Below are 24,155 nucleotides of genomic sequence, written 5' to 3' on the forward strand. Positions count from 1 at the left end.
TGGATGGTCAGTAATAAAGGCTTGAACTGAATTTATTTTGATGGCAATAGGTGCTCTTTAAAAATTGATTTCCTTTTATCCAGTTAATGATATTTGACCTAAAGCATATACAAACAACAATTCAATTTCTTGTATGTTTTGGCAGTGTGTGTGTAGATCACATGTGAGTACACACCCACTCTCTTCTTGGTGTTTGCAAACACAAGTTTGACCCCAGAAGAGACAGTTGAATCAGACCAACCTTTCTACTTCACCACTCTCAGTTGCAGAAATCCCTTCTTAGGTAGGAAATGACTGGCAGAATCCGAGACCAGGGAGAAGAGTCGGTGGAAGAAGATTGGAAGAAATTTAAAGCTTATTTACAGAAACATTGTAAAATTAAGGAATGTTAGAAGGAGGCTGGAATGAAGTTATGTGGCTTTAGCAGAAATATTATAAAGGACTAAGTAAAAATAGACTGTTAATGGATGAAAGGAGGGAAGGTAAAGTTACATTATATTAAGATAAATTATAGGATAAAAATTGGGAAAGATGGAAAGGATTTGCTGAAATAGCTAACCGAACTAGAATACAAAAAAGGGAGGTGCGAGGAGGTCAAGGAAACAAGCAAATGAAAAATAAGATATGGGAAGGTTCGTTGTGTTTTTTAATTGTTTCTATTTTTCTGTTTTTCTGTTTTTTATAATTATTCTTTTTTCTTTTTTCTATTTTCTTTTTTCCTTATTGTGATGTGTTGTCAAGTTTTTGTTTAACTTGGTGTTTTCTCTTTTTCTTTTTGTAACCTTTAAAACTTTAATAAATATTATTTTAAAAAAATAATTTAAAAAAATCCCTTCTTAGGTGGTACATGACTCCACAGATTGCTGAGATAGATTTTACAAAATGATAACCACAAGACAATATAAAGGGGAAAGGCAATTTTCCAGTAGGCTGATTTGTTACATTCCATATGAACATTTTTTAAAAAAGGAAAATGAACAGTGAACAACAACCAAGCAAGCATACAGAGACCCATTCTTCCATAAGGAGGCCTTTTTCCTTCAGTGTTTTTTATGTTGCTATTTCTTCCTAGCAATTGTTGTGGGAAGTGAGGGACAAGACGGGAAACTTCTGTGTGGATCCAACATGCTGCTGATGCAGTGGTTCCATCAGGACAAATATTTCTGCTTTTGCAATGGAATGTTTTGCCATTCTGCTCCTTCTTCATGCCCCCTCTAAATCCATTTTAGGCATTTCTCCAACCTAACAGAGCAGATTTAGGGAGGGCACCTGGGGAAGGGAAGAATGGGGGAAGTCCCATTGTGCAAGTGGAAATCCTTGCACAGACAGCATGCATTAGTAGACAACCATCCTCTGTAGTTTTGCTGACAGGATCGTGCTCATTGGCACAACTTGTTGATAGTTGAATCGGCTAAAACTCCAGCAGGTCCAAGGCCAGTCCAACCCTGCCCTCTTCCCACCCCGATAGACCAGCTCCCACCTACAAGGAAACTTATTGTGGTAGCTTCCACCTATCCACAGTTTAGTGGGACAGAGTCAGGTGCTTCACAGTGGAATGCTCTGCAATTTTCTTAGCCATCGTTTAATGGCTTAGCATTATGCACAAAAACAGCCAATAGCTAACAAGGTATGTTTTTCAAATGATTCATAATTACCATGTCATTATGAAATACTTAAATTCAGAGATAACACAGACACTACAATATTGACAAGATGTACCTGGGCAGCAGTATCATTAGATGACAAAAATGATTCCGGTAGTGGCAAATTACTTTGCTCCATTTATTATTAAAGACCCTAATGACCGTAATAGATCTTTTCCTCACAGAGCTAATAATAAATAGCTTTTATATCTCTAGAATGTATTAACTCTGTACGCATATTCTTTTTGATCAATATTGTCAAGCCAGTACAGTTTCCGCAGAGACCACCTTGACCAAAAAGCAACTTTTCTACCAAAAACACATTACATACCTTCATTTCTAGACCTTTAAAAAATGAGGGGGGGAGGCATCTTGTGCAGTATAATGCAAACAATTATTATCTAGTTGACTTAAAATTGCAGAGGGCAGAGATTACATTTTATTCAATGTTCAGTGATAATATAAGCAGGAGAAAGTCTCCCTGATGGCTTTGTTGTCATCCTGTTATTAAATAGCTTCACTTGCTTTGCCATGTGGGAGTTGACTCCTTTTCTCCTCGCTGCCACTGTGTTGTACTTTCCCTCTCTATTTTCTTTACAGCACTCTTCCAACCAGACACCATGAGTGCAAATGCATATTATCTAACAACAGCATGTAATCATGTTAGTCTTCTAATAATCATGTCTGCATTCTAATGGGCTAGGTAAAATTATTTGCCTCAAATCCTCCACAGGGTTCTAGCATTTATAATCCTCTCATTCTCTCTCTCTCTCTCTCTCTCTCTCTCTCTCTCTCTCTCTCTGTATATACATACTACAATTGCTGAACTTCCAAACTTCTCACTTCCACCCTGCACTTTTCTGGTTGCACAGATTTTAGCTGCATAACTGACATGCTCCAGCATGGAATCCCACAGAACCTCATTCCTGCCTTGGCTTTAATAGTTCCATGGGTATTTTATTGACTACTGTATCTTTCTAAGTTTTAATCTCAGACTTCCCCCCCCCCCGGCCTGTCTCAACTTCTTTTCCTCCCCTTTGACTAATTGGTACATGAGAATGGGCTTTTTCAATGGTTGCTCCCCATCTGTGGAATGCTCTCCCCAAACAAAGATGCCTGGTGCCATCATTGTCAGTTTTTAGGGGCCAGCCAATGACATTTGTAGTGTTGGTACTGATCCAGTGACAGAGAAGCTGATCATTGACAAATCAGTATCAGTGTTGGTCTTAGAATGCTCTGCCCTTGAACCACCTGAAATGTTGGTTGATTTGTTTCTGGTGCCATGCAGGCACTGTGTTGGGTAACATGCCTTGTCACATGATGAGGCAGGAGCACAGATTTCTGGGAAGTGGCCTGTCCCAGAAACTGACAGTTTATTTTTGTTCTCTTCTCTTCCTCCCTCACCAGCCTCTACAACTGGACTGTGACCTGTGTGCCATCATTTCAAATTCAGGTCAGATGTCTGAACAGAAAGTAGGATTTGAAATTGACCAGTCCTCCTGTATCTGGAGGATGAACAATGCTCCTACCAAGGGCTATGAAGAAGATGTTGGGAAGCGGACCACCGTGAGAGTCGTCTCCCACACCAGTGTTCCTCTTCTGCTTAAGAATCCTGAATATTTTTTCAAGGAAACCAACAGCACAGTTTATGTCATCTGGGGACCTTTTCGAAACATGAGGAAGGATGGCAGTGGCATTGTGTACAACATGCTGAAGAAGACTGTGGACAGCTACCCTGGGGCAAAAATCTATGTGACCACAGAGCAGCGCATGAGTTACTGTGATGAAGTATTTAAGAAGGAAACTGGGAAAGACAGGTAAGTCCTGCCTGGCAGATTGCAAACTTATACCAGTGTCGAAAAAGGATTTGCCATTGTTGAGTTGTTTACTGTACAAATAAGTAATTTGCTGAAGGCTATTGAAATGTGTCCATTGCAGGGACAGGACTCAAACTCATGATTTTTGGATCAAAGTCAGTGTTGTCCACTAGGCCATGTTGACTCTTTTGCCATGTTCCATATGTTATACTTTCAGCTCCTCACTCCATTGAGAGGCCTTGAATGTGACAGTGAAGTGTGTTCTGAATCTGAGCCACTGGGTAAGCTGTCAAAGAATAACTTAGCTCCATATGTGAGGGGAAATGGCTGTGTGTGCCTTGCCAAACCTTTAGACATTTGTTCACTCTATCAGTTTCAGACTCTCAATTTTTCTTACTTTTGTTACTTAAGCTAGATATTGTGGTTTCCTCAGAGAAACAACAGCCCTCACTTCCGTTGTTGCTTTAAACAGTGCACTGATTTTGCTGCAAACCAAGTTACAGGGAAGCCAAATGCGACTCCTATAGTAAAGGTAAAGGTAAAGGGACCCCTGACCATTAGGTCCCGTCGCGGACGACTCTGGGGTTGCGGTGCTCATCTCGCTTTACTAGCTGAGTACAGCTTCTGGGTCATGTGGGCAGCATGACTAAGCCACTTCTGGCGAACCAGAGCAGCACACGGAAACGCCGTTTACCTTCCCACCGGAGTGGTACCTGCTTATCTACTTGCACTTTGTGCTTTTGAACTGCTAGGTTGGCAGGAGCAGAGACCGAGCAATGGGAGCTCACCCCATCGCGGGGATTTGAACCACCAACCTTCTGATCGGCAAGCCCTAGGCTCTGTGGTTTAACCCACAGCGCCACTCACATCCCTCACTCCTATAGTACACAAATGTAAAACTTTACTTGGAACCAGGGAGGTTTATTCCTAAAATATCAACTGTATACATGCTGTGCACCACCAGTGTATTGCTATAACATATTTCTAGCCTGACAAGCCTCTAATGACACTTAGATCTTCGTTGATCTTGAGAAACAAAGTATTTCTAGCACAAGATTATCTCAATTTTGAACTACCTAGTGGTGGGGAAAAGCGATCAGGAATGAGCTGCAAACAGGTCTGTGATGCAAATAACCAAAGCATTTAAAATCAGTCATTAATATTAGTTGGTAGAAGAGGCTAAAACCAACCTCTGTTAAGGAGCTAATGTCCACCAACCTGTCACATTCCAAAACAGATTCCCTGTTTACCTAATCTGAACACAGAATAACTTCTGAAACAGGCTGTCAAAACCTGTCTATTGTTCTTGACACCATGATGGTGTGAACGTGAAGAAAAATTTGTTCTTTTTTGCAGACCCTCATTAGGGAAATATTTATATGTTTAAGGCAGTATGAACTTTCCTTCTTTCTGAATAATTGTTGTGCATAAATAATGCCTTTTCATTTTTATGATTGTGGAGGTGCTCAGAAACTGACAGCTTTTTCCAATACTTCATTAGCACTTTTCAAAGCTGCATTATGTATACAGAGTCAGATGAAAGGAAGATTTAAACTATGTTTATAGGGATGCCAACCAGCAACCAAATGTGAAAAGGATTTCCCCCCTTTGTGACTGTTTACCTGAATTCCAGCACGCTATTGAGTTGCCTTGAAGTTTAAAACCTAATAGAAAATCTTACAGCATCGTTTAATTAGTAAATAGCTGGGAAAGGAATCCTTGTAGATTCCATTAAAACAAAAGAGTTCATTCTGGTCTGATAAAATGCACTGAGCAGCTCTAAATAGCATTTAATTAGCTGGCACCAAATCTGCTCCACCCTCAGGGATGCGTAAAATTAATGAAGGTTAGAAGCAAAGAGATCAATGCTACCATACACCACAGCCTTACGTGGAGGTGATGTGAAGGAAGGGAGTGTGTTGGTGGCGAGGCTTCTTTTGGAAACCATTTGCCCTTAAAAAACAGAAAGTCACTTTCACAGAAGCAATGCTTAAAATGAGCATCAAGCAACATTGCTGTGGGCTAGGCTGGTCTAATTTGAGCCAGCTTGCAACCCCCCTCACTGTTTATCCTGAACAGCCCAGATTAGCAGTGGTGCAGTGCCTTAAGCAAAAACTGTGTTGCAATCTGCTGTCAGGCCCAGTACCTTGACTAGTGTGCCTCTGTTTAATTATTACACCACCCGCAATACTGACTACCCAGTCAGTGATCAACACGTGGCGCTGGTTGGTAATACTGTGTTCAGAACCTTGTATTACGCAATCATACTGCTTAGTCAGATGTTGCTGAGATGTTTTGCTTTGCTTTGTTTTAAAAGATGGCTATAAACAACATAGCTACAGTATAGGCCTTCTAAAATTCTTATAAATAATTTTACACTACTTTTTATGTTGTGAACTGCCCTGAGATTTACGGATGAAGAATGGTATACAAATTTAAGAATAATTAAAAGATACTTAACTGATCATCAGCATACCTCAGAGTTGGCATTCACATCAGCTTCTCAAATCAGATGGGGGACCCACCAGATTACAGGTAGCTCAAATGCAGCAGACCAGTTGCTTTGATGAGCTTCAGAGGTCAACCAAGCTGCAGTCTCTAACAGCTGTTCTCAGCTATATCCCCAAACTCATGGGCAAACAGTGGTTAAACAGGCTATGCTTTGGCCTAGAGCTGTAGACTCCTAAGGCACAACACATCTCTTTAGCAATTATTCAATATAAGGATTTGATGAATGAGTAGAGTTGGAAAGGTTGGTTGGTGGATGAGTTGATTCCTTAGTAAGGTCCAGGTTGCTTACTCAGGTGGAGTAAACCATTAGTTCAGGATGCAGGCCCAAGCATGGAATTGTCATACAGATGTTTGTGATCTTCTGCTCCTCATTCAGGGCTACTGTTTCCTTTAGGACATGCCTGTTCCCTTATGCCACCAATTCTGGGCTAGTGTCTTAAGTCACCACATATGATGGAAGTTTCTGAGACTAGCATTGTTCATGTATTATACTGATACTTATTTTTAAAAAAATAAATAATTTTTGGAGCCAAAGGGCTCCCAAGGTGGTTCACAGTATATATCATAATGTGATAAAAACCAGCATCAGAAGAGCAGAAGCGTTGTAGTCACCTATGTTATCCTCAGAGCAGACCCACTGAAGTGAACGGACCGAAGCTAGTCATGTCCATGAATTTCAGAGGGTCTACTCTGAGTAGATCTAGCATTGAATACTACCCCTGGAGTTACTAAACTGTTAAAAACTTGTCAAAAGCTGGCAGAATAAAAATGTTTTGGCTGCCCACCAACTACCAAAAATGGAGCTATTTGAATTTCCCCTTGCAGAGAATCCCTTAGCAGTGGAACATACCACGTCACCATTTAGCCTCATCACTGTGGTCCCAATCCTGGTACAAGGGGTTCTATCACCCTACTCTTGTTCTGTGCCTTCTATGTATTCATTTCCATTGTTCTCAGTTATGGTATGTTGCCATTACAAGGATATAAATAATAGTTGCTGCTGCTTACTCCAGTATAACCCAAGATGCACCAAGATTTGCATGGGGGCAGAATTAGTATTCTGTGCAAGACATCAACTCTGGTCCACCTTTGGAAATAAGGAATGGACAAAATGAATCCAGTAAGCAAGTTGCATAATTTGAAAGGTAGTTAGTATTTTAGATAGATCCGAAGGCAATAAATTGCTTTTGAGCTTCACACGGCGGAGTCCTTAGTCTCCTCAGTATGTGCACCAGATGGTGCAACATATTAGGCTTTGAAAGTGATGTTTTATCATTTGAGGCAGAGAAATGCATCATGCTGTTCACTGACTTCTAAGTCAGGATGCAAGGATATGGAATTGCTGAACCTGAGACTTTGATCAGCTTCCTTGATGCAGTTGGCTTATTACCATGACAATACATGTAATCCATGTAATCTGTGCTATAAAACTGCTTATTCCAAAGTAACTTTGTTGAGAGTCAATAACTTATGAGATCCTTTTACCATTGGTTGTGATTCTGTCTGCTTACGAAGATGAGGCTGACACAGATCAGTCACCTTCCTTCCATATCTCTTCATTTATTATATTTATAACTTCATTTACTAGATTTATAATGTTTCTGAGCACAATTCAATGTGTTTCTTCTGACCTTGGGCCAGTATACCTGAAGGAGCATCTCCACCCCCATCGTTCAGCCTGGACACTGAAGTCCACCTCTGAGGGCCTTCTGGTGGTTCTGAAGCAAATAAGTGCTCGCGAAGTGTTTAAAATATAGATCAGCCAGACAGCAATTGGAGAATAAGAAGGTGAGGTTTATTGCCAGGCAATAAGGACCCAGTTGGAATATTTTCCAAAGAACTGGGACCCCGATTGACAGAAATCCAGAGGTCTTTATACCTGAGTAGATCACAGCAAATCATTGATCATGAGACAATCATGAGGGATTCACAACATTGTCAGCGAGAATCAGCCAATCAGCAAGCGGTTGTCACGCTACTTGACCCCCGGTCAAGCCTTGGTCAGCACCGGATTCTAGTTCTGCTTTCCGATGCTTGCAGTGACGCTCTGTCTAACCTTTCCCCCAGTTATGACAGGACAGGGAGCTTGGACATTCTGTGGTTTTGCTCTTCCTGTTCTGTGGATTAATTTAGCCTGTATCTGAGGGGAATTTGTATCAGAATCTCTGATTCATGTCTTTCCCCCTTGTCCGGGGTGCACAGATATTTAGGGGAAAGGTCGGTTCTAACTTTTTGCCGTTTCAAGCAGTTTGCAGCACAGCTTCCCTTTTGATTCAAAATGGATTATAAAGTACTGTAATCCTTGATTTGTATAAGCATATTTGGATATATATTGAATATATTGGTTTCTGATAACTGATTATGTGGATAGCATAGGGGTGGGTAGCCCTTCTCCCTTGCCTCAGTTCCCTCACTGCAATAAGTGAAGTTACAGGGAACCAGACAGAAGGCCTTCTCAGCAGTGGCACCCTCCCTGTGGAATTCCCTCACATCAGATGTCAAGGAGATAAAGAACTACAGTACTCAACTTTTAGAAGACATCTGAAGGCAGCCCTTATTGGGAAGTTTTTGATGTTTGGCGTTTTGTTATGTTTTTATATGTGCAGGAAGCTGCCCAGAGTGGGTGGAGAAACTCAACCAGAGTATAAATACTCATTCACTCATTCATGATAGCATGCATAAGATTCTCAAGTGGTCACTTATTCAGTTGCTTATCTGACCTGGACCTCCATATTGTCACTATAAAGTTGCTGCATCAGGGATATTGCTAGGGAATGGGGTCCCAGGGCATGGGGAAAATCTTTATTCAGATTGCCCCAAGTATTTCCAGGGGGTATAAATTTAATTGGGGTGTGTGATTTTGATTACTGGGTGAATATTAATTTGGTGGGATAAAATACATTTAGGTGATTTTATCTAGAGATTGTTTGTGGGGCCCCCAGGAATGGGCTTAATGCCAATACTAAGATATGCTAAAATGGCTTATATACATGAGCTTCACAGTGTCTTAAACTTTGAAGCTCTTTGCATGAGGTCTTCTACAGTGCTAATGCAAATCAGCTCTCAGATCGGCTTCCCTAGGCAGCACGGACAAGGATCTGCTTTAGTTTGTTATCTGAACCATACGAATGTACATTTCCATGCAAATTTAAACAGCTGCCCTGCAAATATTGTTGTTTAGTTTTCTTAGTCGTGTTCGACTCTCCGTGATCCCATGATCCAGAGCATGCCTTGGAAACTCTCACTTTCTTCTCAAAGCTTCTCCTTTTTTATTTACATACAGTTTTCTTGGCAAAATACTGGAGTGGTTTGCCAGCTCCTTCTCCAGGTGGATCACATTTAGTCTAAACTCTTAGCTATGACCTGTCCATCTTGGGTGGCCCTGCACAGCATAACTCATAGCTTCTTGGAGTTATTTAAGCCCCTTCACCACAACAAGGCAGTGATCCATGAAGGGACTGCAAATATTAGTAGAATAATATAGCTTATGAGTTGGCGTACTAGGGTACACCTAATAGGCACATTTAAGCTCATGGAGTGGCAGAGATCCAACCAAGAGCAGGGATTTGTTAAAGTATCCTTTGTAGTGGTAAAAATCCTGGAACTTTAGTTTGCTTTTATTTTTCCCCCCATCTTCCTGTAGCAAGAGCAACAGTAAAATAGGTTTGTATGAATTGTACAAATAATTGTGAAAATAACTCATGGGTTATTTTAAAAACAGAATAGTATCACATATTATTTTTATGAAGTCAAAAAGTACTGTTGGGGTGGGGTGGGGTGAATCCATAACCTGAATCTATCAGATTAAAAATTGTTTTCAGGTGTGTGTGTGCGCGCATGTGCTCTGGTATACTGTGGTAAACTCATGGCTTTGTAACTTCGACAAGGTCCACTTTATAAATTGGGAGCACCCCCAAACTTTTACTGTGAGCATTCCCTGAACTATTCATTGCCCATCTCTGTTCTTTCTTTCTTTTTTTATAAAGCAATTCTTTCAGAAAAGGTTAATGGTTTTGTCCATCTTCATTCATGGAATGACTAATAGCCCCTTTGTCAGTTAAGAGTTCTTTATTGGCTGAAAAAACAAAGGGTATGAAGCACAAAATGTTAATGAAATAAATAGATTTTTCATTATAAAACACTTAAAGCTCATCCTGTAACACTCCTGAATGCAAGAAACATTCCTGATAGCAAGTGTCTGGTGGAATGCTAGGGGGTGGGAGCAGGGAGGGAGAAAGAGAGTGGTATTTGTACTGCCTTCTAACAGTCCAGAATCAACTGATGAAGTACTAAGTCCAGAATTGGACTAGATTTTATCCAGATGTTTTATTATTAAGTGCATTTAAGTGCACCTCAAGCACTGCCTTTCCCCACATAACTGACCTTGTGATCATAATCTGAGACCCTTCTTCATGTGTCCCCCTTCACCAGAGGTCCAAAGGGTGGCAACACAAGAAGAGGCCTTTTCAGCAGTGGCTCGCAGCTTGTAGAATGCTCTCCCTAGAGAGGCTTGCCTAATGACTTCACTGCATATCTTTAGGCTCCAGGTGAAAACATTCCTCTTCTTCCAAGCCTTTGGCTAATTAAATAATACATTTTTGTAGGGAAGCGATGGCTGCTTAAAGTGGTATTATATTGCTGTACATGTATAGTGCAGATGGGGCCTTGGTTAAAAAATGGATAATTTGGAAAGTTGTGTTACGCACAGAGAAAAGGCCAGAGATGAATATGGCAGATGTGTGGTGCCTATTGAAAATGTTTGGAGCCCAAGAACATGTAGAACAGCCCTCCACAATGGGTGACTCAATGGGTCGCCATGTATCATGGCCAGCAAGGAGCTTGAAACCCCTACTCCTCAACTGTTCTGATAAAATCAGAAGCACAGTGCCCCCAAACACATATTTTTGGGTACCACAATCTCACCCCCAAAAAGCACTTGATGGAATGGTATCTATAGGAGGCCATCTGCTGTAGAGCATAGTGATTTGTTGGGCATATGATACTTTAGTTCTTGTTGGGAAAGTTCATATAAAGCTGTCTCAGGTTTGTATATTCTCATCCTCACCCACCAGCAACCTACAATTTCTGTTAGAATATTATAATAGTAATACTTACTTTCCGGGTGTTACAAACATTTACCCATTCTACAAAGTCTCCTCAGGATAAATGATCCCATCAAATTGGGTGACAATTAAATGATTATATCTGCATAACTGATAAACACAGAGGTTACCATTAGCATTTTCCATCATTTTTATTATTATTATTTTTTAAAATCCTAGCTTTAACTTGGCCACACTAAACCAGATCAGGCTCAAATTCATTATGTTACGAAGCACTTATAGATCAATCCTGTACATGTCACCTCAGCAATAAGTCTCATTGAGTTCAATGGAATTTACTTCTAGGTACATGTGCATTAGGACAACAGCTTCATCTGCCTAATCCAGTCTGTCTCATTTCTGTTTATGTGCAGATCAGGTTTTCTCATGTATAAATACAGTCTTGCTTGTTAATTCATATCTCCTTCTCTGTCCATAGTATTGACAAATACACCATGACCCTAGTTTTAATACAGACCCATTAATAATTTGGCCTCTGTGGGTGGGCGGATTATTACAGGAGGCCTTAGAAATAATTGCCCACTAATGTGAAAAAGCAGAAATATGTACAGTATTATATTGCTCATAATGTAATCATTAAAATAACAATTATGTGATAATGAAAGGATTCATTATGCTTAAGTTTATCTTTACATAATGTTAATAGCTAACGAAAACTGCAAAGATTATATCTAATTAAATTGAACAACATTACTAAAGCCTTCTTTGTAGAAAGGCGATCTTTAGCACAGAATTTTACATTCACGCAGAATGTAGTTCAAGTCCATTTTTCACGTATTCAGAAATGTGACCATTTTATAATCAACTGTAACTGATTCTTTTCCATTAAATGAATTGGAAATGCATTCACTCAGGACAAATCCATTAAATGTACTTGAAATTATGTTGATGTGAAGTCCCTGAATAAATGAGAAATAGAAAATTACACAATAATGTGGGCTATTATTATTATAATTATTATGGCCTGTCATTCTGGAATGGCTGCTGAGACCTGGTGTTGATTGCAAATAGTTCTTCAGAGGTCAGATGGCACCAACAAGAGGGCATTAACTGATGGAGCATTTCATTCATGCAGCCTGAGGTTCTCAAGTGTTGCTTGTACAGCAATCATCCAACAGCGAGTTCTCAGACAACACCCAAGTTTCCCTCTGAGATAAGGAACTACCCAGAGAATTCTAATATTCTTCAGGAAACCATTTATCTCTTACCACATGCTTCATACCTACCAGCTTGTAGTTAAATGCCTGCAGCCCTGAGACACTTTTCCAAGGCCTCTGATTTCCCCCAAGGTTTCCGTTTATTTCTCTTTTCTGGAAAATCTCAGAAAAACTTGTTCCTTCAGAGGAAGTTCAACTCCTCCCAGAACAGCTAACTCACCTGTCTCTGTATAACTTTGTGAGCAGAAACTTGTTCCAATGCATGAATTCTTGTTCCTTGCATCAAGCAGAGTACCTTATAACATCTCCAGTGTGAACAGCTAATGATTAGAACTCATCAGAATAACTCATGGAAACATTTCAATAAATAATAGGTTGTTAGGTAGGTATGTGCACTGTAGCTGATAGTGCTCTAATGACCTCCCTGGTGATGGGAGGAACTGATTTCCCTGGGATGATTATGATTGTCGGAGACCATAACTACAGTTTACAACATTGATTCTTTTAAAAATTAATGTAGCATGAGTGAATGGGCTTTGTAGCAACCAGATTTCTTTCTGTTATTTGGAGAGGGAAACAGTGGCTGCTTTTATTTTCTATCAAAGGAACAAAAAAAAACAGTCCAGATTTTATTAAACAATTACACTACGGAATTATCTGTAAGGCATTCTATGGGTTGCACCCAATATGCCATTTTAAAAATCAAGGATGTATATACTCTGTATGAGATCCTATTTGGATAATTGAGTAAGTGGCCAGATTTCCAAAAGAGTTGCATAGACATGTATTATATTGGGGAAAACGAATCATACATTATGTGGAGAACCTGGGAAAATAAAACTCTGATTTCTCTTTAAAAAAAATAATCCTGTCTGTATTGTATTGTATTGTATTGCATTGTATTGTTTGTTTTCGTATTTGTTAATGCTTCAAAGCTTTGCAATGCATTATTCTTGTCCTAAAATTCAAACAAAGAAAAATGTGAAAATATGCTAACGGAACTGGCTTCATGCCAATAGTCCCATTTTTACTGCTTCCCAGTGTTGCAAGTAATGAAGATTCCTAAAAGCTCAGCAACATCATTTCTTATTTGCATGAGAGGTTGAGAGAAGCAGTGGCAGCAAGATGCCCCCACTTTACACTTCGCTTGCTTAGTTATACTTGATTTTCTATACAAAAAACTAAATTGATATTTTCTTGTCTTGACTTAATTATTAAAGAATCATTCCAGATGGAAATATTTAGAATTATGATAATTCTTTCTGGGTAGACTCAGACACAACTGTTCTCTTTCCAAGAGTATTTGTGGCTGAAGTGCAGGAAAACTTATTACAGTTCAGTTACTGCATCAGAAATGTATCTAAAATAATAAGAGCTAGAAACTCTGTACTTGTCCCATTCATGGCCCATCTCATAGCCTCCAACATTTCTACAATGAAGATAGGGATGCCCCATTCCATAATAATAATAATACTAATAGTAATAATAGTAATAATAATTTTACTGTTTATAATCCGCCCATCTGACTGGGTTGCTCCAGCCACTTTGGGTGTCTTCCAACATATATAGAAACATAATAAAAAATTTAACAGGGCTGCCTTCAGGTATCTTCTAAAGGTTGTATAGTTACTTATCTCCTTGGTTTGGGGGTTGCATAACTCCATACCCTCCGATATTTCTCCAATGAAAATAGGGACATCCTAAGGAAAAGCGGGACATTGCAGGATTAAATCAGAAACCGGGACAGCTTCTGTAAACCTGGGACTGTCCCTGGAAAATAGGAACAATTGGAGGATCTGCCATCTTGATGATGGTGTGTGCATTTGTGGTTGTGCATTCATGGGAAATTTCTTGGATCAGGTTGCATTGTTCTAGTGTTTAGTCTTGGGAAGGCTGGTGTGCAAAACCTAACCCCCAGCTGGTGAAGGTTGAGGTTCCTCTTATGTAGCTTTCATGAAAGATGAGGTTAACATTTCTGTGTGCACAGATATGAAAGGAAAACACTGCCAAGGTACACAGATTGGCTGCTCTTCCCAACTTAATGAAGGGCATGTTCATCAGAAAAAGAGCTAAACATATTGCGAAATGCCAGGTACCCAGTTACATGGAAGATGTTAACTAAAATGCTTTTATTATCACAGTGAATTAAGTGGATGTCTGAGGCCCTAATCCCTACTGTAGATAATCAGAGAAATGTGTTGTGCTTTCACCCTTTATTTACAAATAGCGTATGCTGCATGTATCTTGCCACATGTTGACCATTTTTCGTGCTTCTAAATATTGGCATGGCTTTAGCTAATTGCACTGCCTGTGGGTGTGATAGGGCTGTCTTTTCTTTACTCTTTGTTACTTTCCCCACACTAGCTCTGAAATCTCAGGTGGAATCCATTGACATATGGTTTGCACACACAGTTAGAATTGAAGGGTTAATCTCTGAGTCTTCCATGTTGAACAGCATCCACAGTAAAACTATTAGTAATATTTTGAATGAATTCTTCTCCAGTGTATCTGTGGCAATTAATACTTGATAACCAAAATAGGAAGAGGGGGAAAACACCTGGGTTATAGGACCAGATCATAGATCCCATTTTTTCCTGATGTCCATATTAATTTCTTCATGTTCCACAATACTTGCATATTATATCAGTTGGGAAATCTCTTGAAATGAGATAGCCACACAGTTACGCAGATTACATCAGTCCATTGTTGCTGGTGGTTCATTTTCAGAATTAGCCATTCCATGCCAAGGGTCTTTTCTACACACACACACACACCCTTAGAAGTGGTCAGCACAATTGCTTTGTAATGTGAGCAAAACATCCAGACACAAAAGCACATTCAAATATGGGGGGAAACCACTTATTTCAAACCATAAATGGTAGCTAATTTTTCTTCCCCTCATGCATGAAGGGGTGTGTGTGTGTGTGTGTGTGTGTGTGTGTGTAGAATTGCTGTATTTTTGTAACAATCAACTATGAATTTAGCAGCCATGTTGTTATGCTGAAGTGTGCAAACATCTATGTTCAGTACATCTAGAGCCCAGTAAGGAGGAGGAGTAGAGTGGCATGTAAATCAATGGGAATGATTTGTGGAAAATTCACTTATAATCCTGACAAATGCATACGTTAGTGCCAGTACAAGATTGTAGCCTAGTTCATAGCCTAGATGAGGTGGCTGAACTGTTCTTGGACTGCTCCACATCAAACTGCAGGTGGGAGGAGAGGTTGAATTACTCAACGCTCCCTTACTTGTTTCCTTTTTAAAATGCTCTACACATATCTAAGTAATTGCAAGGGAGAAATGTTCAAGCTGTGTCTTCTTTCTAATGTGCTGGTTTTCTGTGTGTAAGGCATTTATTTCAAGAGGGTGTAATGGTATAGCCCAGGCCACCAGCAACTTATGTGAACTAGGCCTAGGAGTGCATCTACATAGCTGCTCTAAGGAAGCAGTCCAGACTCATAGAAGCTTTAACGGATGCTGAGCCTCCTCTTTTCCAGATAAGTTCCATCAAGGTTCCACTCCACAATACCGACCTTGGTGCCAATTGAGGAGGTGTCCTAGGAAAAGATCTGTTTCTCCAGAGTATCAGTTGCACTGTTAAAGTGCTGAACCAAGAGCTTGGGGAGTTTTCTCTAGCCTCTCCTAGATGTTATACTGAACCTGGAGTTATAGGAGGGTTGCTTGAAAAAAATAGTTGGACTTTGTTTGTCCAGCAGCCTAGCGCAGGCATTGGTAATCTGCTGCCCTACAGATGTTATTGGACCCCAACTTCCATCAACCTCTGCCAGCAATGCCAATGATCTGAGCTGATGGGAGTTGTAGTCCAGCAACATCTGAATTGCCACAGGGTTTCCCATCCCTGACCTAGAAGTTTCAAGGTCTACCTTTTTGGGTATCTCAACAATAAAGTCCCCATGTAACACATTTTAAGTCAACTCTCAACCCACAATAGAAATAAACGTGAGGACTTTTGCATAATAGAGGTGACACCATGCTTACTGTATCTGATTTGCTATCAGGAAGACTAATTGGATAGAAAATGTGCTTCAAAGCAAGGAAAGGCCCTGTCATGTATCATAAACATAACCTAGCTAGCAAGCCCTTAGAGTGATATGCCACTGAGATTGGTGCATTAATATCCAGAAAACAGGAATATTAGATAGGAGGGATTGCCTCAAGGACCTTTATATCTGTATGCCTTGACCTCTGCTAAGGTTTTTCAAAAAGCTATTATCTGTGGGATTCTAGCTCTGTGCTGTGGGTGCTCCTGCTTACCAGATTTGCAGAGAGGGCATCTCTTACAAACCATCAGATTGCCATCCAGGGGTATTATTACAGACCTCAAATGTATTGGTCTTTCACATTCTGGCAAGAATTAAATAAACTAAAATAGTATATTTCTGTAGAAACAGCAGCTTACTAATGAACTATAGCCACAGGTGGAGTGTTGAGGGGATTGTGTAATTTAAGTCAGTATGTGGCAGATTTTGAACTGAAAATGACAATCCTGTTTCCTTCCTAAGGAAAGGCTGATGCTCAGACTAAACTTTGCCATATCCTGATGATATGAATGAACCTTTGCTAAGGATTGATGAATTCCTCAAACAACAGTGCTTTATTTAATCTAAATTCGACCTTAATTCTCCCTTGGGAAGGGACTCGCACCTGAAACCATTATAGTGCCAACTGTGGTTTCAAAATAAATCCTATCGAACATATAACCACAATAGTTTTGAAACCCTGGTAATTTTCAAGAGGAAGGGCACCACAACATTCTCTCAATATGTGATCTGCCAAAGTACTGGGCTATACCAAAGTGGCTGGGAAAGTCATCGATCCAGACATATATTATACACCAGTGTGTGATATAAATATTTGAAAATCAGACTCAGAGTGTTATTTACATGTGGGGTTATGAAGATTATAGTTGTATGTGAAGGAGAAGCCTTATTGGTTTCGAAAGACTCAGATGAAAGCAATAGCTGGAAGTATCCAATATGCAATCATTGATCTTCACAGTTCCGGGGGCGGTGGGGCGGTGGTGTTGTTCTTTCCAGTCCAATCAAACTTAAAATGCTCTTCCAGCTTTACACTTTAGAAAGTCATCTCTCTCTATCGCTGAAGGAGTCCTCTAGATTGCAGACTAGGGGGTGGTGGATTAAACTCTTGCATCCTCCCCCCCCCCCCCCGTTAAACTGGATGAGATACAAAATTGCCTGCCTTGCATTGCTCGAATCAAAGTTTCTCTTAATAATAAGCATACCATTCTTCTCTGTATTCATCTTTGTCTCTCTGATTCCATTATGAAAACAGCACCCCAAAAAAAAGAGCGATAAATCATAATGACATGAATCTTTTGAATTCTGTGATGCTCTGGCAGTGGGTTCTCTGATGTGATTGCAAGGGGTGGGGGGGATCAGCAGCTATCTGATGGGAAATAAAGCAAGCTATTTTTCATCACAACTTAAGCAAACATTGGGGAGGAACAACCTAGAATTCTGCAGGGACCATTAGGTTTTATATCGTCACACAAAGTATTCTTATGATTCTTTGTATTAAGGATAATACAGAAAATAAGTTTTAGATCTATTTTGCCCCCTCTTCGTTAAGCATTAAAGCGACACCAGCCTCGGATCAATCTTCTTTTAAAACTATGTTAATATTTATATTTGGAGATGTGAAATGTGGTGCTTCTTTTGCTTATTGTTTAATACACCTGCAATAACTGAAGGAACTTTCTAGTCCCACATACCAACGGCTGATACAGATTGGTGGCCCTGCCTTGATTGTCCATCTCCCTCCAGGCAGCAAAGCTGCTGAGCAACAGGATGGCTAGTGCACCAGAAGAATCCCACCTCTGACTCTCTGACCCAATGCCAAATACAGACCCTCAAATCCAGCTCCCGAGAGGGCTGTCCTCCTGGTAAGGGATATGGAATCCCTGAGGGTGGTGGCAGCTACTCCCCTATCACCCAGCCAATGAGCTCCATAACTGTAGAAGCGCAATGGAAAAGGTCCCAGTCAAATCTCTGCTGGAAGTGTTCACAGAGCAGCTCCTCACCCAGTGATTGTGGAATAGGTTCATATAGGAGAAAGCCTAATTTGAGAATTTCCATGAAATGACAACTATCAAATCAACAGATAAGTTAACACAGGAAGTAGCTGGTGTCATTCACACATCATTAGCTGCACAGATGTTCAGCCAACTTGTTTTCTTGTTCATTTATGTGTATTTCTTTCTCATCCTGTAATGTAAGGCTGTTGTAGATTTGAGTGCCCCACCTAGACAGCCATCAAGCCCAATCCCTCCTCCAAGCTGGCACCATCGACATATCATCAACAGAACATAATATGGATCATAACTTGCCAAATACCCAGAGTGCAACCAAACACAAGTGCCAGTAGAGGAGGCAGCAAACATAATCTTTTTATTTAAAAAATGCATCCTTACACCCCACTTTTACATTTTGAGTGAACTTCATCAGTGCAAGAATAGTGGGAACTACTGTGTGTATTCTTGAAGAAACATGCAGCTTTAATTGTACACAAAATATATTCATCTTAAGTTCACAGTGATATATGTGGAGAGGTCAGAACCTATCCCAATGCACATGCTCATCCATGCTCTGTCTTCTAGTGAGAAAAGGTCACTGGATGCATTTTCCATAGGTTTGCCAGCAACAGGAGCTCCTTCTGTGGTATCATTTCAACAAGCACAGAAGAGCAGGTTTAGGTCAACAAACACCTGACTGGTTTGTGAGGTTCTGCAAGTAATGGGGATACAGATTTAAAACATGAAAGCGGGTGTATTTGCATCAGATATCATAGCATTATTTTATAGAAAACCCTGCTGTGTTGTGTTATAATGAATCTCACCAGCTCAAATGGCTTTCGTTTTTGTACCAGAGAACAGTAGCACAAAATGCATAGGCCATTTTAATGTCATAGGTTAGGAAACTCTGACACTGAGTATTAATGTAAAATGCATTAGCATTGCCCAAGGCAAGCCCTCAAAACCCAGAGTATTCTCTCTCTCTCTCTCTCTTGGATTGAATTAAGTGCAGTTAAGCAACTTGCATAGCATATGTATAATTCAGAGTCTGTATAGATACATATGTGGAGTGCTTCATTTTTTAAAAAACAAACAACCCAGCCATAGCATTGAGAAGCAGTACAAATAGCACAATTCCAATTTTCCTGTGGACAGTCAGAGCAATGGTATGAACTGGTTGTGTTTTGCAAAACCGTTAACCTGAAGGCATCATGATGTCACCGTACTATGCATCAGTGCCAGGGCTGGCCTGAGACATTTTCCTGCTTCATCCCAGAATCAATGAGGTGTCTCCCATTATCTCTTGAAATGCACATGGCTGTAAACACTCTCAAGAACTATGATGTTGCAAGGATTCCATGCCTCTGGAATTACATGGGGGCTTCATTGACTCCTCTAGGAAAAATACAACCTCAATAAATTGATTGGTTGATTGATTGCATGCTGCCCTTCACCGCAGGGCGCATCACAACGTAAAAATACAAACACTTAGATCAGGCTTCCCCAAACTGTGCCCTCCATTTGTTTTGGGTCTACAATTCCCATCATCCCTGAACACTGGTCCTGTTAGCTAGGGATGATGGGAGTTGTAGTCCCAAAACAGCTGGAGGGCCGAGTTTGGGGATGCCTGACTTAGATTGTTTCCATAGTTGGACCAACTTTAAACAGTGCTATTAAAGCAGCACACATCTCCACTAGATTCAGAGTATGCATCTCATACAAAGGCAATAGGTGTCCTATATCAGCTTGGTTCAGTGAATCTGCTGTCATTCTGGACTACTGCAAGAAACACGAATGAGATGCTGGTAGAAGGGGATCCTATTATCTGTATTCTGCTTAACAGCCTTTTTTCAAGACGCTTTCATATACAATAGAAACACGCTTCAGTGACCCAGCCAGTTTACATGGGGTTTCACTCTGAATAAAGAGCAATTGGATGGCAGTGTGACATGTATTCTCTGCCATGTGATTGAACCTGATGTGCTCCTGCCTTGCCTGAGTTGCTTGCAGGTCATCCTAGTCTACAGTCCTTCTCCATAAGAAGGGGAAATGTGGTGTGATCCTGATGTCCTGGAACTGCCATTCATCAAAGCATCCCAGATATATCTATATATCTTATTTAGGACAAGAGCTGTGCAAGCTAGCTAAAATTCAGATAAAACTACACCAAACTTTTAACTCAATTACATATCATATCCTGTAGTGGCAATTCAAAACCTAGGCTAGCTAGATTTCTCCAATCTGGTGTCTTCCAGATTGTTTGTTATACAACTTTTACAATCCTTGACTATTGGTCATGCATACTGAAGCTGATAGTGCTTATAATCCCAAACATCTTGAGGACCCAAGCCGGGAAAGGCTGATCTAGATCATAATTTTTTTGTCAGCTTCTTCCAGAGAAAGGGAAGGGAAAATATCCCAGAGTCCAGCCATCAGTTGTTGATGATTTGCAGCTGAAGGTCTGGGAACTCATAGATGAATGCATTTTTATGGCCAGCAGCTTAATAGTAAACTAAGAAGCAGATTCTAACAATAGAAATCTGGAAAAGTTTATACATTGGTATTTTCCACTGAGACTATTCTAGCCCCATAGATGTGGTTTCCATTCAAGGAAATTAAATCCAATTGTATTTTATTTAAAGTAGTATATAGCACCCTGAATGCTGTTACTAGGTATTGGAAAAAAATGCACTTGTTTGTCAATATAAATTAGATTCCTCCTGTTTCTACACATATTGAATTTTCACATAGTAGGAGGAAAGGGAATATCCTTTAGCATCACTTTCATTGATCTGGGGACTGCATGTCTTTTCAGAGGCTCTGGAAATGTGTTGGCATCTCAAAGTAATGTTATGCTTGCATTTATTGCAAGCAATGGATGCTTCTTGATTCCAAAATGTATTGCCTCCTCCGGTACAAAATTTCTGTTTTATTCTTGCAGAAGAGAGAGCAAGGGAAATAATCTACTGAGAAATCAAGTGCAAGTACTTGGCACTTTTCCATGTACAAGTTTTAGTAACTGTGTTTCTTTCTAAATAAGTTCAAAATCAAATCGCTAGCATTTATACTTACATAGAAGTACTGGGTTGTTGTTTTATGAAATGTGAAATTCAGCAATACTCAGCAATGGCACTCAGCAAGGAAAGCTCTTATCATAAAGGCAGAGATTAGGAGTAAATATATGGGACCAATATTCTTATGCAAAGGGCATTAACATATCTAATGAGACAAAGAAAGTAAAAGACCTAGGGGAGATGTTACAGTACAATCTAGCCTTCTTTGCTTTCATTTGTCCCCCAGGTCTTTTACTTCCTTTGTTTTGTTAGATATGTTAATGCCCTTTGCATAAGAATATTGCTGAGGATGGCTACAGGTGACTTCCTCTCCATGTAGTTGATGCTGCTATGACAGCTTCAAGGTTGCCATTCATCTCTTTCTATTCTCCAGAAACAACAGGTAGCTGCTTTCTATTGAATACATTAATCCATTGATAGCGGCATAGAGTGAACAACACCTTAGCCATTTTGCTAGATCAGAGCACAAATCCAAGTCTTCATACTCATGTTAACTTTCAGCAACAGAAGCTTTGTACCAGAAGTTCCTGTAGCATATCAGTAAAAATGCAATGAAAAAAACACTCAGCATCCAGCACAGTACATTACAATTGATTAGAAGAGGTGGGGGTGGGGGTGGGGGTAAAAACTTAGTGGTCCAACAAGACCCTCAGCAATTTTCAAGAGGCCCATGGGGTAGGGGGAGTTTGCAAACCACTCCTTTAGATACTTCCTGAGGTGGGTAATATATTCATTCAGTTATTGTTAGGATATTCATGAAACATTTCCCCCTGATAAAATTCAAAAGAATACTAGATTGAGAAGTTAACATGGTTCAAGCCCCTAAAGGATATATTTTTTATATAAGGGAACTGGACTAGGTTGCAAGAATGTCATTTTAAATAGGCTAACATACATACATACATACATAAATAAATAAGAAAGAAAGAAAGAAAGAAAGAAAGAGAAAGAAAGAAAGAAAGAAAGAAACATATATTTAGCAGTGGTATGGCTGAAAATTGAAGAGGCTGGAGCGGCTGCCACACTTAAGTTTCTGTTGATAAAAAGTGACATTTAAAATTAAAATGAAGAAAATAATCCCTAAAGCAAGGCTTTGTGATGCTGGCCATTTGTGCCACCAGTTTGTATTAAGCACTGAAGGGAGGTAGAAAGACCTGTGGAGATTTGTTTTTCATTAAGGCATGAATTAACATTCAGGCAGCTGAGCTAAAATAGGTTTGCATAAAAGTTGGTGTTCTCAATTATTTGGAGTTCCATTCTATACAGTGAAATTAGAATTTTGAGTTATCATTTGAAAGTCTTTTCTTTCCCTCCTCCCGCCCCACTTGCAAAGCAAGATTATAATGGTTACTGGGGATTTCGATTAGGTGGCATTCTTATATATGGCTCACCTTATCTCATCACCAATTCTTTTCAAGTGACAAACTGAATTAATGTCATACATTAAATGCAAGAAGCTATGTAGATTCAACACTATGGCTGAGATTTTTTTTTTTCCCACCCTGGCAATAAATAAAGATATTCAAAAGCTGTATGCAGTACAGTTCCTTCTCAAGCATATATGCAGTATTATTAACACTAATCCAATGTGTGTACAAAATGTGCAAACTGACCTGAAATCAGCAACTGTGGCATTTGAGGAAGGTGGGGGGGACTTCTCACTAATTGCCTCGCACTACACAGCTTGAATTTTCAGGATTTCACATCACCTTTGTTATGCATGAGAAATCTAGTCTATCCTGGTTGCATAATATACAGAATTAATCAAGTCCATTTCACACACACATTTCCCCATAGATGGATTCCATGGTGCTGGTAGCCTCTTTCGTGTGATGCCTTCACACACTGCAGGGAACTGTTTTAGCGTTGTGTGATTCCAAAATGTATAACAATTCCATGAGAAGACCAAGCTGCAACACAGAACTTCACCACACTAAAGCAGTTCACATTCTTCAAGTGTGTGTGTGTGTGTGTGTGTGTAAAAGGATACTTAGCTTATTGTGCATGGATTTAGTTTTTATTCATGGCTAGCTGACCCCTGGCGCAGATGCCCTAGGAAGCATTAATAGTTTGCATCACGCTTGAACAGGAACAACTAGCACCTAAGTATGGCAATTGTAAGGCTTCTGCTCCTTTTATTTTCCCTCTTCTACACTGCAAGAGTGTATTATGTACTGTAGCGTAAAGTGGTGCTGATGTTTTGGTCTTGACTTACAGCTTAATTGACGAAAAGGTTAGCTGAACTATTATAGTAGCTTGCCGCCTCTCCTCCCTCTGTGTCTGCTGTGGGTTTTTGTGTGTGTGCAAAACAGATAAGCTTGCTTTTCCATTTAGTGAGCGGCTACAACCTCAGACGGGTCGTGTTCTTCAGAAGCTCATTCTACACTTTTTATTTCCATTTGAATTTGGTTCTTCGCATGCAACCAAATGGGCAGGACTGGGAAACTTGTGGTCCTTAAAATGGTGCTGGACTCCCAAAGCCAATCAGTCTCTCAAACGACATGCCCAATTCAGTGATGATGGGAACTGTAGGCCATTAACATGTGGAAGGCCCAGGGTTTCCCATCCCTGAAACATAGAGTTCCAAAAACAGCAATCCTCTTGTTACATGGCACCTTTCAAAGGCACATCTAATGTTACATTTGTGTGTTGCTGTATTACATGCTCCCTCCATCTCTATGACTATTAATCCTACACCAGTGTACAGACACATTTAATCCTACAGTGGTACCTTGGGTTACAGACGTTTCAGGTTACAGACGCTTCAGGTTACAGACT

The 24,155-nt window shown here is 40.0% G+C and overlaps 1 protein-coding gene across 3 annotated transcripts in view; it reads left to right on the top strand.

Moving 5' to 3' along the window:
* Positions 1–24,155, top strand: part of ST6GALNAC3 (ST6 N-acetylgalactosaminide alpha-2,6-sialyltransferase 3) — a 273,659-nt gene that overhangs the window by 183,042 nt on the left and 66,462 nt on the right. For all 3 annotated transcript variants that reach the window (XR_014158199.1, XR_014158200.1, XM_081868364.1), the window contains one exon: positions 3,051–3,460. Coding sequence is in view for 1 of the 3 variants with exons in the window: in XM_081868364.1 (XP_081724490.1) it covers positions 3,051–3,460 (410 nt within the window). In the remaining 2 variants the exon portion in view is untranslated. The remainder of the gene's footprint in view (positions 1–3,050; positions 3,461–24,155) is intronic.

The sequence above is a fragment of the Podarcis erhardii genome, assembly GCF_964252035.2.
Source record: "Podarcis erhardii genome assembly, chromosome: 6".
Classification (NCBI taxonomy): Eukaryota; Metazoa; Chordata; class Lepidosauria; order Squamata; family Lacertidae; genus Podarcis; species Podarcis erhardii.